This window comes from Stenella coeruleoalba (genome assembly GCF_951394435.1).
Source record: "Stenella coeruleoalba genome assembly, chromosome: 2".
In the NCBI taxonomy this organism is placed as follows: Eukaryota; Metazoa; Chordata; class Mammalia; order Artiodactyla; family Delphinidae; genus Stenella; species Stenella coeruleoalba.
In genome coordinates this window covers 91,507,463-91,525,524 of record NC_137147.1, presented here as the reverse complement: position 1 = coordinate 91,525,524, position 18,062 = coordinate 91,507,463, and the positions used below count along the sequence as shown (strand labels likewise).

The 18,062-nt window shown below is 38.0% G+C and overlaps 1 protein-coding gene across 8 annotated transcripts in view; it reads right to left on the bottom strand.

Moving 5' to 3' along the window:
- GALK2 (galactokinase 2) overlaps positions 1 to 18,062 on the bottom strand; it is a 136,799-nt gene that overhangs the window by 98,565 nt on the left and 20,172 nt on the right. For 6 of the 8 annotated variants that reach the window (XM_079914508.1, XM_079914510.1, XM_079914509.1 and 3 more), the window contains 4 exons: positions 15,097 to 15,185; positions 7,885 to 8,008; positions 3,804 to 3,894; positions 853 to 999 (listed from right to left, as the gene is read on the bottom strand). In XM_079914508.1, the coding sequence (XP_079770634.1) occupies positions 853 to 999; positions 3,804 to 3,894; positions 7,885 to 8,008; positions 15,097 to 15,185 (451 nt within the window). The remainder of the gene's footprint in view (positions 1 to 852; positions 1,000 to 3,803; positions 3,895 to 7,884; positions 8,009 to 15,096; positions 15,186 to 18,062) is intronic. The other 2 variants (XM_079914513.1, XM_079914507.1) reach the window with 1 other exon arrangement.

Genomic DNA, 18,062 nt, shown 5'->3' with positions numbered 1-18,062 from the left:
TACACATGACAGCTAAAGAGAATTCTATCTGAGCCTTTGCTTTCTCCTTCATTTTTCTCTTTTCTCTTACATACAAAATTTTCAAAGTGAAAGTTTAAGCAGTCTGAAGACTAAAGCATGTGGCTGACTTTCTCTTGATCTGCCCGATGCCCAATCTATATTCCTAAACCATCTGTAAACTTGGTAGTGTATGTACATGAGATAAAAAAAGGACCTATGATAATATTTTATTTGAACCAGAACTCCAAAACATTAATTAAAGCTGAGCACACCTGCTCTGAACTGCAGTCAGAGATTTATGTGAACTTGTAAAGTTGAGGCTTTCTGACCTATTGTAGGATTTATGTCTTCTTTAAATAAGTATTTCCTCTTTGCAGTGCAACAATTTTTTTAAAAGTCTGTTTCAGTGACTAAGCTGCTGGCATAAACAGATATGCTGTTCAGTTCCTTTATTTCCTGGTCTTTACCCTTTTTACCCACTGCTTGTCAAGTATTTACCTGAAGGTTCTGGGTGAAAATAAGTAGGCCCAATTATGAAGTCTAGAATTTCTTTCTCTAAAGCTAATTTGTTAATGAGGTGATCTAAAAAGATAACCATGCATTCAATCTCCCTAGTTAATCTAAGAGCATTTTGATACAGCTCTTCACCTGTTTGCTTACTCTTTGAAAGGTACCAACTACCTTGTGGTTTATCACAAGCAGAACTTAAGTTACAATGCATGCCCACGTGTGCAGTCCTTTCAGGTAAGACAAAATTTTTCAATTAAAGAAAGGTGTTCTAATTTTGAGATTCGGATGCTAATACTTTAGAAAGAACGGGTTCTGTCAGGCTAACTCATTCAAATTGGTTACCTTGGATAGGTTCATGCCCAGCACTGTGAGTGTCACCAAGCCAGCACAACAGACCAAAGCACTGGAGCTGGAGAGGCCAGAACTCGGTGGGATGTTTCCATCGACCAAGCAATTCATTCCAGTCAAGTCACTAAGACCAAAGTGTTCCTAAGAATAGAAGGAAAAATAGCACTAGTAACTTTGGTTGGATTCAAGGAGTAGCGGAAAGTTCTTTCATTCCTCAGAGAGCAAAAGTCTATCAATGGACTTATTATGCTACTTATAGAAACAACTTGTGCAACTCAATCTAGCCGAGTCCATACATGACATTTTATTTAATGGCTCTTGGCCACAGGGCACTATAATCTGAAGATTAATTTTTACTTTGTTGAACAAAAAGCTACTGATCGATGTCCTAAAATTGCTTTGAATGATCTTTTTCATGAATATTAATTGATTTGAACAAATATGGAAAAATATTAAACAATTATAATTCAAGTAGCAAGACAAGAAATACACAACTATTAGTGAGGCAGGTTAAATCTCTGTGTAGCACATCCCAACACTCTGTCATTGTAAAAGTCTAACACTAAGCCGTGGTTTGTTTCTATGGAGTATTTTATGGAATACTTTTCTTCAGAGGACCTTCCAAACTTTCTCAGTTCTGTTTTACTTATGGAAAAACCTAGGCACCAGCAGATTAAGAGACTTTCTCAAGATCACATATAGGGAGCTGGAAGTAGGATCCAGGTCTCTGATTTCTGGTTGAGAACTTCTCACTGTGGTCAGAAACCCGGGCCAGCATACTGTCACTGTGATTTAATGTAAGTCAGCTATATGAGGAAATCCAGATTTTTACTAGGGTTTATAGATACAAATTAGCCATATGGTAGCTTTCAAGACAGCCAAATTAGAATTCAGCCACAAATGAGAATGCAGACTCTAAACAAAGCAGGGAAATTCTATTTCTACAAATAGGAAAGTCCAAAGAAATAATCAGACTCTGATCTCAAGATGGAAAGCTCTAGGATACTTAGATGAATACCTAGGATGAGGACACTTAGGATGATATCATATCATATCCTTTGTAGTTTAGGATTAAAAACAAATTCAAAAAATCAAAAAATTAAAGTAAATTCAGGGCTTCCCTGGTGGCGCAGTGGTTGGGAGTCCGCCTGCCGACGCAGGGGACATGGGTTCGTGCCCTGGTCTGGAGGATCCCACATGCCGCGGAGCGGCTAGGCTCGTGAGCCATGGCTGCTGAGGCTGCGCGTCCGGAGCCTGTGCTCCGCAACGGGAGAGGCCACAACAGTGAGAGGCCCGCGTACCGCAAAAAAAAAAAATAATAAATAAATTCAAGGTCATCTCTTCCTCAAGAAAAAGTACCATCATGTTTACAAATTACTCAAACGGCTCAAGACCAAAGTAAAAATACTATTATATTACATAATTATGCATTCCATCATACATATTATTCTTCAGAGAAACTTCAATAAACTAGTTAGAATAGCCAAAGTAACAACAAAACTCTGCAAATAAAAGACTGTTTTTTTCCTTTTTATTTTTTTTGTCTTTTTTCCCCTAACCTGGCAAAACTCATCCACCACAAAAGAAGAGATTCGGTTGGATGTACTTCTCTTCTTGATTTCAAACCACCTAAAAATTTCCTTTCCAGAAATACAAACAAATTATAAACTAAAATACTGCTGTTGCCAATGCCCTTTCGTACAGAACATCCGACAGCTGGTTTAAAAAAAAATCCTTGGAGAACGCTACATATTTAACCATGAACTGATCCACAGGGTGTCTTGAATGTGAATCATACTTACAAACTTATCACGCAATGTTTAAATTAAAATGTACAACAGATTCAAAATGCAAATGGGTTTTGCCAAATTCAGTAATAGCGCTATCCCAAAAGGATAACATGTTCAATTTAATATAAACAGATTATCCTCTGGAACTTTCTAGTATTTGAATTTGAAGGATTCTTAACAGGCTAACATTTAAATTACTTCTCTGCCAAACATTTATTAAACAGACCTGCTTTTGCACATAAGTTGTCAAATCGAAAAGGAAAGCTGTAAGACCTGAAATTCTCAAATACAACACAAAGCAACATTTGTTCTTTAGGTCACTTTATCCATATGCTACAAAAGGCATGTTGCTATAAGGAATATGAAATTGCATTTGCCAAGCAAATGCTTCCAAATACTGTAATTCTCACTAATGCATGTGACAAGCCAAATGATTTGAAGATTTAAAACCTGCCAATAACTTTTCCTGTAAGTTGTTACCATGTGTCTGGGAGAAAGAAAGGAAGGAGAGGGGGGGGGGGTAGGAAGGAAGGAAGAAAGGAAGGAAGGAAGGAAGTCTAAGACCAGAACAATGATAATTAGAGTACAGGACTATACATCAGAAATTAGAGTACAGGACTATACATCAGAAAACAATACCAAGTTTCCATTTATTTAGTGCCTACTATGTGTCAAGCACTGTGTAATCCTTGCAACAATTCTTTGTTGGGATAATAATAACATCCTTTCACAGATAACAAATCTGAGGCTTAAGAAGTTAAATCAACACAGCAGGGTAGAGCCCAGATTCAAACCCAGGGCTGTCCAGCTCTAAATCGTATTACAATATACACCTATACATCCCTAGAACAAAATGTAAATAATATTACTAGAATGTATCTTTCGAAAGAAAATTTGAACAAAGATTTGAAAACTAGAAAGGTGTCTGTCAGATGCACCTGCACCTGCCTTATGAACAGTCACTACAGCCCCCTATGAACACCACCCAGAAACAGTCACATCTACCCAATTCCCTGAAATACATTATTTAGCAAAATAGAACAGAAACATCAGTTAGCCTTGAAAGGAGACAAAAATGATAGAGTAAATAAAATGTCTTGATATAATACACATCATAACCTCAACTGCTAGTAGGTGCCTGATAAACGGATTTACCTGAATTCCTTTAAATCCACATAAGAAATAGTTGTGCCACAGAGGCTTGGTTTTGTCAATCTGGATGTTATTAGCACTAGTACTGAAGTCCCTGCAAAAGCAAATGACACCGTTAATTCTAGAGGCTTTGCGCTACAGAATCGATGGCTAACTGCTGCCATCTTGTGCCAAGACAATGACACTGAAATTTCACTTTCCATTTACTTCCCATATTCGTACTTCACAAAAACAACAAACATCTCCAGCTGCTAAAAATTAAGAGAAGTTGTAGTGACCTTAATAACTAAACTACTTTCAACTGACCCTTTTTATTTCCTGAAAGGGAGAGGACCCAATATATTTTAGTATAATCTACCCACTTTTTATTTCATGATGGTCCTTATTAAGCTGCTGTAAACCACATAAATGCTTATCCTTTGGGCCTGCTGTTTGGCACACCTCTTACTAGAACAGAAGTACTCAAAGCCTCCTTTCCCCACACTTTCTACCACCCATCAGATTTTACATCTGCACAGTTTAAGAAGGAACAAACAAAACAAATAATGATTCTAATGGATCATAACTCATTGAATAAAATAAGATTCCATGAATCTACACTGATATAAAATAACAAATGAATAAATAGCTAAATGAAGAAGAAGGGAAAGCTATTCCTTAGAGCAAAATGTCAACTAATAGAAGAAATGACGGAAATTGAAAAATCATTATTTGGCAAACTCCATAATTGTTTCAGGAAAGAATCATCAAAGGATGCTAAAATTACTGAGTAAAAATTTGATGAGAAACAAGATATTTATATAAATTTGAAGTACTTCCCCACCAGATACTAACTGCAAAGGGAAAAAAAATAGTAACTTTATGGTAATCTGGCAGACAACTCAACCAAATGATCAAAATTAACAACAGTTAAAGGAACATCAATCATGTGCCTCCTTGATATGATGCCCTGAGGACACATCAGTTGACATGTGGGAATTCTTTATACTATTTTTGTGACTTCCTTCAAAGTCAAAAGTTATTTCAAAATGAAAGACAGTAAGCGTCTAAATCAGCCAAAGGACAAAATATGTGAAATGGGGGGGAACCAATTTAAATGTGAGGAAATAAGTAACATTCCCCATATTGACTGAGTGCTCTTCATATAGTTTACTAAATATCTACTATGTGACAGTCACTGTGGTAGGTGCCTTCCATGCATTATCTTAATAACATGGACATATCATGTCCTAAGAAAAATACTGAATGACCACTTAAGTGTGCAAGGCATTCACAGGAATATAAAGGTAAAAGGCAACGGGCTTATCTTTTAAGCATATGTAATCTAGCCGAGACAGCATGAACACAAATCATGATCACATACCACTGTCATGTGATGGTGTGTAATATGAGGTGGGATGCAAGGCCAAGAGGGCATCTTTTGGGCTGCACCCCGCAGGCCTGCAAACCTTGTAGTTGCCCAGCCTTGAGACCGAAAAAAGAGGCTGGAGACAGTGACAGAGACATCAATGGTTTATTGGATAGGGCATCTTACAGGTCTGCAGCAAAACATCCTGGAGCAACACCCCATTGTGTACGGCAGACAGAAGGCAAGACATGGCAGCAATCTTTGCTACTTGGGGAGAAGGAAGCTACCATTTATAAGTGGAATTGAGGTCAGGCTGGCTCATCAGTTACCAAGGAAACCAGCAGCTGGGGTAGGGGGCAAGCACAGGGGTAGTAACTGATTAAGCTCTATAATTAGGGTACAGGTGAAGCAGGGACTGGTGGAGCAGTGGATGTACAGAGAGCAAGAGAACAGCCATCTTGAATGGCCTGACCACACAGCAATTTCTATAGTCAGCACACTAGGGTGGAAAGGGGAGCCTTTCCTGGAGGCTCAGAGAGGTTTAGTGACTCTCCAGGGACACACACAGTCTGACTCCAGCTCACAAGCACTTTAGTATCACCCACAGGAGTTAAAATTTACTGCCTAGAGTCAACAAGAAGTCACAGAATTTGGAAAGTAGAAAAGATTATGTTAGCAAAACTGAATGAGTTCTGTTCCTAGATAAGCAGATCTTGGAAGTCACCACAAAGAAAAGAAAACCAGGAACGAGTCAGGGGACAGGGGTGGTGGTATACTAGGAAAAGTAGAGGAGGGAATTTGCACAAATGTAGGAAGTTAGATGAGAAACATCAAAGCAAAAGCTAAAAAGTGCCAGCCCCTTCAGAATTAGAAACATAGCTTAAAAACCACAACGTGATGCTAATACACATTTATGAGAGTGGATATAATTTAAAAAGACATGTTAGCAAAGATGTGAAGCAACTGGAACTCTCATACACTGGTGGTAGGAATGTAAAATTATACAACCACTTTGGAAAACAGGCAAATTCTTAAAAAGATAACCCGACAGTCCACTCCTGGGTATTTACCAAATGAAACATGTGTCCACACATAGATTTGTATACAAATATTCACAGCGGAATTATTCATAATAGCCAAAAGCTGGAAATGATCTAAATGTCCATCAATGATGAATAAAGAAATTATGCAATGCATGCTAGACAATATGTGGACAATTCTGGGAGGCATGCTGCATTCTTCCTAGGGGTTCAGGTGGAATGAAGCCCCTTACCTACAGCAGGAGCTACCTGCCTTGATAATTCACCTCTGCTTCCCTAACTCAGTCTCCATCCTTTTTTAATACTGCTCCTGGGATCATTTCCCAAACACCTCCTTCCAAGTCTGTTGCAGGCTCTGCTTTTGTGAAAAAAAATGGAATTCCCACATGCACCATGGTGGGAATGTTAAATGAATCTGAGTAAATCAATATGACAAATTATGGGACTCAGTTTTAAAGGTTTAAAATGACACAAAATTATATTTGAGATAATGTAAGGTTTTCTTTAAAGGGTCTGAAATGTACATAAGATATATTCTCAATCATGCAAAATAAATAGAAAAAAGATCTTTTACAATAAGTTTCATACAAAAGTCAGGAATTTCTATTACCTTGCACAACTTGGTATAGACACACATAAAATACTTGCTGAATGAATGAATATTATTGCTGGCAAACTGTCCAATGAACAATAAGCCAAAAATATAATGTAGCAATTATATGCCAAGATCTTTTTTTATAATTAACAAATCAAATCCATCATAATATATTATAAGCAAGTAGGCCTTATCCCAGGAATGCAAAGACAGTTCAACATTAGAAAATCCATTGGTGAGGGAAAGTGGAGGGTGGGGTGGGGGGAGGGGCGGGGGGCGGGGGGATGAATTGGGAGATTGGGATTGACATGTATACATTAATATGTATAAAATGGATAACTATTAAGAACCTGCTGTATAAAAAAATAAATTTTTTTTAAAAAGAAAATCCATTGGTGTAATTTGTAATATTTTTTAAACTGATCTTCAATGCTGACTAGACATTTAATAAAATCCAATACCCATTAATGATTTTTTTTAATCTTAACAAACCAAGAATTAAAAACAAAAAAGTATGTCCTTAACTTGATAAAGCATATGTACTAGAAACATACATCTATTATGTTCCAGACACTATGTTTGACACTGAGAGTAGAGCATTGGAGAGGCAACAGTACCTGAAGTCACAGAGCTTACAATCTACTGGGGGATACAGGCAAGTAAGCGGATAATGACAATACGGCATGTTAAGATGCTATGATGAGAGAATTAGAGGGAGCCCTAGTAATATAAGAAAGGCCCCAGCCCTGACTTTACTAGAGATAGTTAACCTCAAAAGATGATAAATACCTTCTGGGCAAAGACAGAGTTATTTTCATCTTTTTTTTGACCCAGTACCTAAAACAATGTCAGACACAGAGTAAGTCTTCAGTAAATGTTTCTTAAATAACTGAGTAAATGAACAAAATGAACAAATATTAAATAGGGAAATTTAGATTCTTTTGGAAGTCAGATACAAATTATCAATAAATTAAGTGACTTATTATAAATTTGTTATCTCCTAAAGAATTCATTAGGGTACAAATACAAACACACATAGACTCACACACACACACACACACACACACACCATTACACACAGTAGCAATTCTAAGTACTCACGGGTACAAGGGATTGGTATTGGCCAGCTGGAGAATGTGTGTTTTCACAGGTTCCACAGCTATTAACATATCTTGTTCTACAGCCATAGGAAGAACAGAATATCCACAGTAATCTATATGCTCTCCTAGAATAAAGAGAAAGCATTTTTTATCATTGCTAGCATATGAATCTCAAGTAAGTTGACATACAAGAAAAATGACCACAAGGCAGGATTTAACAGAAAATAAAAATACTAAGGGCAGAAAGTAACACAATTTGCTTTCTCTCACTAACATCTGAGCCAGGAACTTTTGCTAGAATAAGTATTATATATTAGTTATTAGTTTCTGTTAATTTTTCAACTTCTTTAAATATTCACAATTTTTTCTACTTTCTAACTCCTAATAATCATCTTTGAATATTTATGTTTAGTGACTAGTTATGTGGAGCATCAAGAAATGCATTGTCTCCTTTCTCTGTTGCTCATTTGTATTAACTTTTAAAATATGAACAATGGAAGCCATTAGCACCCTCTCACTTATAATAACATTATGTGAGTCCCACTCTTTTCCTTGCTAGCCAATGAACTCAGTAAAGGTGAAGTCTTTATTTATCTTTGTGGCCTAACCAAATGCCGAACAAATTAGCTTGGCACTGATTAGCTGTGTTAAATGTGCTAGACATAGCTAGGATAAAGAAAAAGCTAGAAAAAAATTTAACCTGCACCATTTTATATATAATAAGCAAATTTAGAAAACAAACTATTCTCTTCTCCTTTTCATTCTAATTCCTCTATATATCACCAGCAGGAATTTTTTTTGCCTATTATATCACAATGTTTTCTCCAAATTACCATTTATACTGAAGGTTGTTATTCATCAGATTTAAAAACAAAACAACAATTCAAGAAAGACGGGCTAAGCAATCTCACTCATGTTTCGCCAGGACAGGTTTGTATATGTGATTGTTCTATGGCAGACACTGAGCAACTAAGAAACATAAAATGAATAAAAGACAATTCAACTGCCTAATTACATTTTTAAATAAATATTATTCTACATATTATTACAAATAGCAAGCCTTTTGTTTCTATATTGATGTGTCCTTTAAAATAAGAAATTAGGGTTGTTTTTTTTTAATGGATTGACAATGACAGATGGAGAAGTGGTTTTCGAAGTTGTCTCTCTCCCAAACTTCCCTCAAAAAGACAATAAAATAAAACAGTGGCTCACAAGTAGAAAACACATATTTAAATTAGCAGAACTGAAATCAAAGAGGAAATCAAGAAATACCTAGAAACAAATGACAATGAAAACACGATGATCCAAAACCTATGGGATGCAGCAAAAGCAGTTCTAAGAGGGAAGTTTATAGCAATACATCCTACTTCAAGAAACAAGAAACACCTCAAATAAACAACCTAACCTTACACCTAAAGCAATTAGAAAAAGAAGAACAAAAAAAACCCCAAAGTTAGCAGAAGGAAAGAAATCATAAACATCAGATCAGAAATAAATGAAAAAGAAATGAAGGAGGGCTTCTGTGGTGGCGCAGTGGTTGAGAGTCTGCCTGCTGATGCGGGGGATGCGGGTTCGTGCCCCGGTCCGGAAGGATCCCACGTGCTGTAGAGCAGCTGGGCCCGTGAGCCATGGCCGCTGGGCCTGTGCGTCTGGAGCCTGTGCTCCACAGTGGGAGAGGCCACAGTGGTGAGAGGCCCACGTATGGAAAAAAAAAAAAAAAAAAAAGAAATGAAGGAAACAACAGCAAAGATAAATAAAACTAAAAGCTGGTTCTTTGAGACGATAACAAAATTGATAAACCATTAGCCAGACTCATCAAGAAAAAAAAGGGAGAAGATTCAAATCAATAGAATCAGAAATGAAAAAGGAGAAGTAACAACGGACACTGCAGAAATACAAAGAATCCTGAGGGATTACACTACAAGCAACTATATGCCAATAAAATGGACAATCTGGAAGAGATGAACAAATTCTTAGAAAAGCACAACCTTCTGAGACTGAACCAGGAAGAAATAGAAAATATAAACAGACCAATCACAAGCACTGAAATTGAAACTGATTAAAAATCTTCCAACAAACAAAAGCCCAGGACCAGATGGCTTCCCAGGCGAATTATGTCAAACATTCAGAGAAGCACTAACACCTATTCTTCCCAAACTCTCCCAAAATATAGCAAAGAGAGGAACACTCTCAAACTAATTCTACGAGGCCACAATCACGCTGATACCAAAATCAGACAAAGATGTCACAAAAAAAGAAAACTATAGGTCAATATCACTGATGAACATAAATGCAAAAATCCTCAACAAAATACTAGCAAACATAATCCAACAGCACATTAAAAGGATCATACACCATGATCAAATGGGGTTTATTCCAGGAATGCAAGGATTCTTCAATATATGCAAATCAATCAATGTGATACACCATATTAACAAACTGAAGGACAAAAAACATATGATCATCTCAACAGATGCAGAAAAAGCTTTCGACAAAATTCAACACCGATTTATAATAAAAACCCTCCAGAAAGCAGGCACAGAGGGAACCTACCTCAACATAATAAAGGCCATATATGACAAACCCACAGTCAACATCATTCCCAATGGTGAAAAACTGAAACCATTTCCACTAAGATCATGAACAAGACAAGGTTGCCCACTCTCACCACTATTATTCAACATAGTGTTGGAAGTTTTAGCCACAACAATCAGAGAAGAAAAAGAAATAAAAGGAATCCAAATTGGAAAAGAAGAAGTAAAACTGTCACTGTTTGCAGATGACATGGTACTATACATAGAGAATCCTAAAGATGCTACCAGAAAACTACTAGAGCTAATCAATGAATTTGGTAAAGTAGCAGGATACAAAATTAATGCACAGAAATCTCTTGCATTCCTATACACTAATGATGAAAAATCTGAAAGAGAAATTAAGGAAACACTCCCATTTGCCATTCCAACAAAAAGAATAAAACACCTAGGAATAAACCTACCTAAGGAGATAAAAGACCTGTATGCAGAAAACTATGATACTGATGAAAGAAATTAAAGATGATACAAATGGATGGAGAGATATACCACATTCTTGGATTGGAAGGATCAACACTGTGAAAATGACTATACTACCCAAAGCAATCTACAGATTCAGTGCAATCCCTATCAAACTACCAATGGCAATTTTCACAAACCCAGAACAATAAATTTCAATTTGTATGGAAAGACAAAGGACCCCGAATAGCCAAAGCAATCTTGAGAAAGAAAAACGGAGCTGGAGGAATCAGGCTCCCTGACTTCAGACTATACTACAAAGCTACAGTAATCAAGACAGTATGGTACTGGCACAAAAACAGAAATATAGGCCAATGGAACAGGATAGAAAGTCCAGAGATAAACCCACACACATATGGTCACCTTATCTTTGATAAAGGAGGCAGAAATATACAAGGGAGAAAAGACACCCTCTTCAATAAGTGGTGCTGGGAAAACTGGACAGCTTCATGTAAAAGAATGAAATTAGAATACTCCCTAACACCATACACAAGAATAAACTCAAAATGGATTAAAGGGCTTCCCTGGTGGTGCAGTGGTTGAGAGTCCGCCTGCTGATGCAGGGGACATGGGTTCGTGTCCCGGTCCGGGAAGATCCCACATGCCACGGAGTGGCTGGCCCCGTGAGCCATGGCCACTGAGCCTGCGCGTCTGGAGCCTGTGCTCCGCAATGGGAGAGGCCACAACAGTGAGAGGCTTGCGTACCCCAAAAAAAAAAAAAAAAAAAAAAATGGATTAAAGACCTAAATGTAAGGCCAGACACTATTAAACTCTTAGAGGAAAACATAGGCAGAACACTCTATGACATAAATCACAGCAAGGTCCTTTTTAACCCACCTCCTAGAGAAATGGAAATGAAAACAAAACTAAACAAATGGGACCTAATGAAACTTAAAATTTTTGCATAGCAAAGGAAACCGTAAACAAGACGAAAAGACAACCCTCAGAATGGGAGAAAATATTTGCAAATGAAGCAACTGACAAAGGATTAATCTCCAAAATATACAAACAGCTCATGCAGCTCAATATCAAAAAAACAAACAACCCAATACAAAAATGGGCAGAAGACCTGAATAGACATTTCTCCAAAGAAGATATACAGATTGCCAACAAACACATGAAAGGATGCTCAACATCACTAATCATTAGAGAAATGCAAATCAAAACTACAATGAGGTATCACCTCACACCAGTCAGAATGGCCATCATCAAAAAATCTACAAACAATAAATGCTGGAGAGGGTGTGGAGAAAAGGGAACACTCTTGCACTGTTGGTGCGAATGTAAATTGATACAGCCACTATGGAGAACAGTATGGAGGTTTCTCAAAAAACTAAAAATAGAACTACCATACGACCCAGCAATCCCACTACTGGGCATATACCCTGAGAAAACCATAATTCAAAAAGAGTCATGTATCACAATGTTCATTGCAGCTCTATTTACAATAGCCAAGACATGGAAGCAACCTAAGTGTGCATCGCCAGATGAATGGATAAAGAATTGTGGCACATATATACAACGAAATATTACTCAGCCATAAAAAGAAACGAAATTGAATTTTTTGTAGTGTGGTGGATGGACCTAGAGTCCATCATACAGAGTGAAGTAAGTCAGAAAAAGAAAAACAAATACCGTATGCTAACACATATATATGGAATCTAAAAAAAAAAAAAAAAAATGGTTCTGAAGAACCTAGGGACAGGACAGGAATAAAGACGCCGTCGTGGAGAATAGACTTGAGGACATGTGGAGGGGGAAGGGTAAGCTGGGACGAAGTGAGAGAGTGGTATGAACATATATACACTACCAAATGTAAAATAGATAGCTACTGGGAAGCAGCTGCATAGCACGGGGAAATCAGCTCAGTGCTTTGTATCCACCTAGAGGGATGGGATAGGGAGGGTGGGAGGGAGATGCAAGAGGGAGAAGATATGGGGATATATGTATATGTATAGCTGATTCACTTTGTTATACAGCAGAAACTAACACACAGTTGTAAAGTAATTATACTCCAATAAAGACGTTAAAATTTTTTTTAATTAAAATAAATAAGTAAGTAAGCAGAACTCTAGGGAGCCACCAGATTCTGTTGGGAAGGCTACAGTGTGAATGACAGTCTTCTGAGAATGAAGATTCCTCCCTCTGTGAAAACTGATGGAAACGTCCTGGGTGAGGGGCAGGGAGGGAGAATGAACTACTGGCAAGTAAGGATAACAACCATGATTACATTTTGGATATTTTAACAGAAAATATAATAATGCTTTTAATAAAGACTGAAATTCATTTCATCCCAAGCACTAACTAATTAACTACCTTGGAACATAATCCCCCCTTTTTTAAAATCAGAAAATAGTCAATACATTTACTAGAATAAGAATTACTTATTCAGGAAATACCTTAGGTTGGAACGCTTACTCCCAAAACTAAGTGAAACTTGGCTCTCTCTCCTGAGGATATTGCTTCTTTGCAGTCCTCTCACAATAGCAAGGAGTTCTTGATGACCTCCTCCCACTCTGTTGTTTCCAGGATTTCTTCCTGTCCTCCTCCTCGGAGGCTCATACCACATTTTCTCGTCTTCATCACTTTCATTTCTGACTCTCAGACATCTGCTCCTCACTGAAGACATTTGCATCTCATTCCACCCTCTCCATCCCAGTCCTGCAATGCCTGGATAACATCCAAGTAAACAACCCTGCCCAAGACTCCAGCTTCCTAATCCCTTCACCTCTGGAAAACTTGACCTCCTCTCTGCTTCACCTATCTACTTCCGTGGACTTGACAAATCCAGTAATGACCACAGACCTTCTTATCACCTGGAACTTTTCTACCTGTGAAATTTTTGTTTCAAATATCAAATTCTTTACTAAAACTTCCCATCCTGCCATTTCTCTTACTCCGTTTATCCTATCACCTGTTCCTCGGAGTCAGTTCTTTGCCCTTTCTACCCTATAGGTTCCCTCCTACCTTTCTTTCTTTTTCTACCTAGCATAGATTCCAGGGTTCATTACTTCACCTACCCTTCTGACAATATCGGTGAATTCTTGATGTCATTCTCTTGTAACCTCCATCCAAAACAAAACCCCAAACCTAGATCAAACACAGGCAACTTAGACTAGCTGAGCGGGAAAAAGGAACAACTTTGCAGATTGGTACTGCTACAATTCTATGGTCTCCTGCTCTAACCAGATCTCAATGTTACCAGCAAACTTTTTTTTCCCAGTCCTCTCCTCCCATCCTTGACAAAGCTATTTCAAACTTTCTGCCATCTCCTTAAACTTCCAACACCTCCAACACTCCCCCAAAAGAACTCCCTCAACCTTCTATACCAAAATTATACATTTACCTGCATCAACTTGCATCCTTTTCTTCCCTGCCTTCTGTTAAAAAGTAGTCAAAGTGGCCCTCTTCCTATGCCATAGACACCAGCCCTTCTTGCCTTCTTGGGAATCCTGCTCCATCAAGTTCCTCCCTTTTCAGATATCTTTGACCTGTCTCTCTCCACTGATTTTACTCAATTCCCCCTCCCCACCTCATTTAACCATGCTCAAACATCTCATATTTTTAAAATCCTCCATTATTTACTTCAAAATAAGACTGCCTGAGTTGATAATAATTGATGCTACATTTTGGGTACATGGGAGTTCATTATATTATTCCAACTGCTTTTTTATATGTTTACACTTTCCAGTACAGAAAGTTTTCTTTTTAATCCTCCTTTGATTTGGATTTTTCTCAGTTCCCCATCCCATTTTCTCTTGATAAAACGTATTCATTCTTCAGGTCACCACACTTTTAAAAGCAAGGAATTATTCGGTTTTCCTGTATTCTTCTAATCCAATGAGTAAATGTAAAACCATCAAAATTACTCACTGCAGTCTAAAAACTTAACCTGCAGCACAGAAAAATCTGCCCATCTCTCATGAAAATAATGTAAATAACTGGGTCTCAACAAATTTCTAAATTTTAAAAATGAATGGACAAAATTAACATTAATAACATGGATTGGGAAAGATGAAAATATAGTGTTCCTTATGCAAAACTTATCTTGCTATAGTAGATGTATGTGAAACATTCTGTTTTTTCAGTTCTCCCGATGTTTTGACAAAAATTTGGATCTTACCAAAGGAAGAAAAAATTAAGAGAAGGAACTTTTGAAATACCTATGATATTGACTCTTCCTGGTGCTCGAACATAAAACTTGGGAACGGATCCAAACTTAGAATTAAACATCCCTTTTAGCTTCAGCAATCTGAAAACAAGAGTAGAATATTTCAGAATATCCAGATAATAGAAAAACCCATAAGATACACACACACACACACACACACACACACACACACACACATTTCATATACCTACCACCATTAATTATCTTTAAAAATAATAAAAGCAAACTCTCTTACTGACATACTTCCTTGAAAATCCCAGGATGAAACAATACTGTAACCCGCTAAGTGACATAAGAGTATAGCTAAGCACACAGAAGAGTAAAAAAATTAATACTGATGAACACAACAGAAAAAAAATTCTTTGCTTCAACAGAATTAACTTTCTGGATAATTTCTCAATGATATTCAGAGAAGAATCTCTTTCTACTAAAAAATAATAGCATGGAGTAATGTATCAGTTTCCTACAGCTGCCATAATGAAGTATCACAAACTGGGTAACTTAAAACAACAGAAATTTATTGTCTCTGAGTTGTAGAGGCAAAATCAGAGTGTTGGCAGGACCATGCACCTCTGAAACCTGAAGGGGAAAATCCTTCCTTGCCTCTTTTTAGTTTCTGATGGTGACCATCAACCCTTGGCATTCCTTGGCTGGCTGCTGTTTCACTCCAATCTCTGCCTATGTCATCACGTGGAATTCTCTGTGTGTCTCTATCTGTGACTCTGTTTTTCCTTCTCGTAAGGACATCAGGCTTATTGGATTAGGGCCCACCTTAATTCAGTATGACTTCGTCTTAACTTGATTACATATGTAAAGATGCTAGTTCAAATAATATTACATTCTGAGGTTCCAGGTGGACATGAATTAGGAGGGACGCTATTCAACCCAGTACAGTCAAATGAAAACTAGACTGGATATCAGGAGACTACAGTTCTAATTCCAATGGGGGTTCTAATTCGATGCCAAAGTTTGGAAAATCATTTTCCCTTGGACCCTCTTCTGTAAAATTAGAGCATTTGAACAAGATATTCCTCATAGGTCCCTTCCAGGTCAAAAATGCTTATAATATATTTAATAATTTTACACTGTTAAATCATCTCAAGTCACTTCTATGAATACCCCCCACTGTTTGTAGTCCCACAATATATTGTATCTGAGTAATAACACCAAGACAGTAAATATTTATTAGACCTACTATATTCAAGACATTCATTAATTAAATGATTAATCTTAAAGGTTAGTTACAAGAAACATAAAATCACACCAAAAAAATCTAAGAAAAAAGGAAATTTATTATAGAAAGATACATTGAATATTCTTGGAAGTTATTCAGGATGACCTCCTAGGACTATGACAGCCATCAGAAACTTTAATTACTGATGGGTGGGGCTGTGTTCCCGCCCTGTTTGTCATGCCTGAGGTGTCCCTGCACTGCAGTCTACAGACTTTTGGGTGGGGCTAATGGTGGCTTCCAGGAGGGCTCACGCCAGTGAGTACTCCCCAGAATTGCTGTTGCCAGTGTCCTTGTCCCCACCGTGAGCTGCAGCCACACCCCTGACTCTGCAGGAGACCCTCCAACACTAGCAGGTAGGTCTGGCCCAGTCTCTTATGCTTTGTTCCCCTGGGTCCTGGTGCGCAAGAGACCTTGTGTGTGCTCTCCAAGAGTGAAGTTTCTGTTTCCCTCAGTCCTGTGGAATTCCTGTGATCAAACCCTTCTGGCCTTCAAAGCCAGATTCTCTGGGGACTTCTTCTCCCATTGCCGGAACCCCACACTGAGAAGCCTGATGTGGGGCTCAGAACTTTCACTCCTGTGGGAGAATTTCTGTGGTATAATTATTTCCCAGTTTGTGGGTCACCCATCCAGCAGGTATGGGATTAGATTTTATTGCAATTGTGCCCCTTCTATCATCTCGTTATGGCTTCTTCTTTGTCTTTGGATGTAGGGTATCTTTTTTGGTAGGTTCCACTATTTTTTTGTCAATGGTTGTTCAGCAGTTAGTTGTGATTTTGGTGTTCTTGTAAGAAGGGGTGAGCTAACATCCTTCTACTCCGTTACCCTGAGCTCTCCAGGAAGCCAGAGCTGATGTTATAGTGGAATTTTCTTCATCAGCAGTCTACATCCAGCCAGATGCTAACATCTTGTATTTGTCATACAAACATGAAGAGTCTTAGTTGGCAGGGTAGCTCCACTCCAGATGGTCATTCAAGGATCCAGATATCTTCCTTCTCATTGCTTCACTATTTCAGACTGTTGTCCATTTCTGCATGCTCAAAATTGGACTGTAGGCATGTCCATGCTCTAGGTCAGATGAACCATTCTTTTTTTTTTTCCCCTCAGTGGCTGCCTCTCCCCCTCGACACACCAGTGCAGCCGTCATGCTCTGCCCCCAAAAACTCTATTTAAATTGTGTGTTTGGCTCTCTCCTTCCTGTCTCATTCTTTCATCCCTCCAAAAACACCATCACCATTTCCCTCTGCTCAATGCTCTTCACATTCCAGTTGCCTTTGTGAGCCTCTGAGTTTTTGCTCTTCCATCCCTTCAGTTTTCATGACACTGTGGCCTCAAGTCTAGAAGATTCAACAGCTTCAATGTCCTATACTTTCTGATTAAGTCTCTGTGTCCCTAATTCAAATTCTCAAACAGATAATCTGGTTGGCAGCATATAGGTCCTGTATCCATCCTGGTCCAATTACTTTTGGCCAAAAAGGAAAAGCTATTTGATATAAACAAGGTCACTTGCTTTAGTTACAGATATGATCACCTGGGTCCACTCCTTCAGCAGAGGTTGTGGATGACAACAGAAGATGTGGAGAGGGAGATAATAATGGATATCTCTAGCACATCATTCAAGATAGATTTACTGGACTCCCAAGTAGATGTGCATAATGATCGCTGCCTAAATCTGATTTTCCCCATATATCCTGCAAAACAATTTAGAACAAGAACAAACAAGTGAT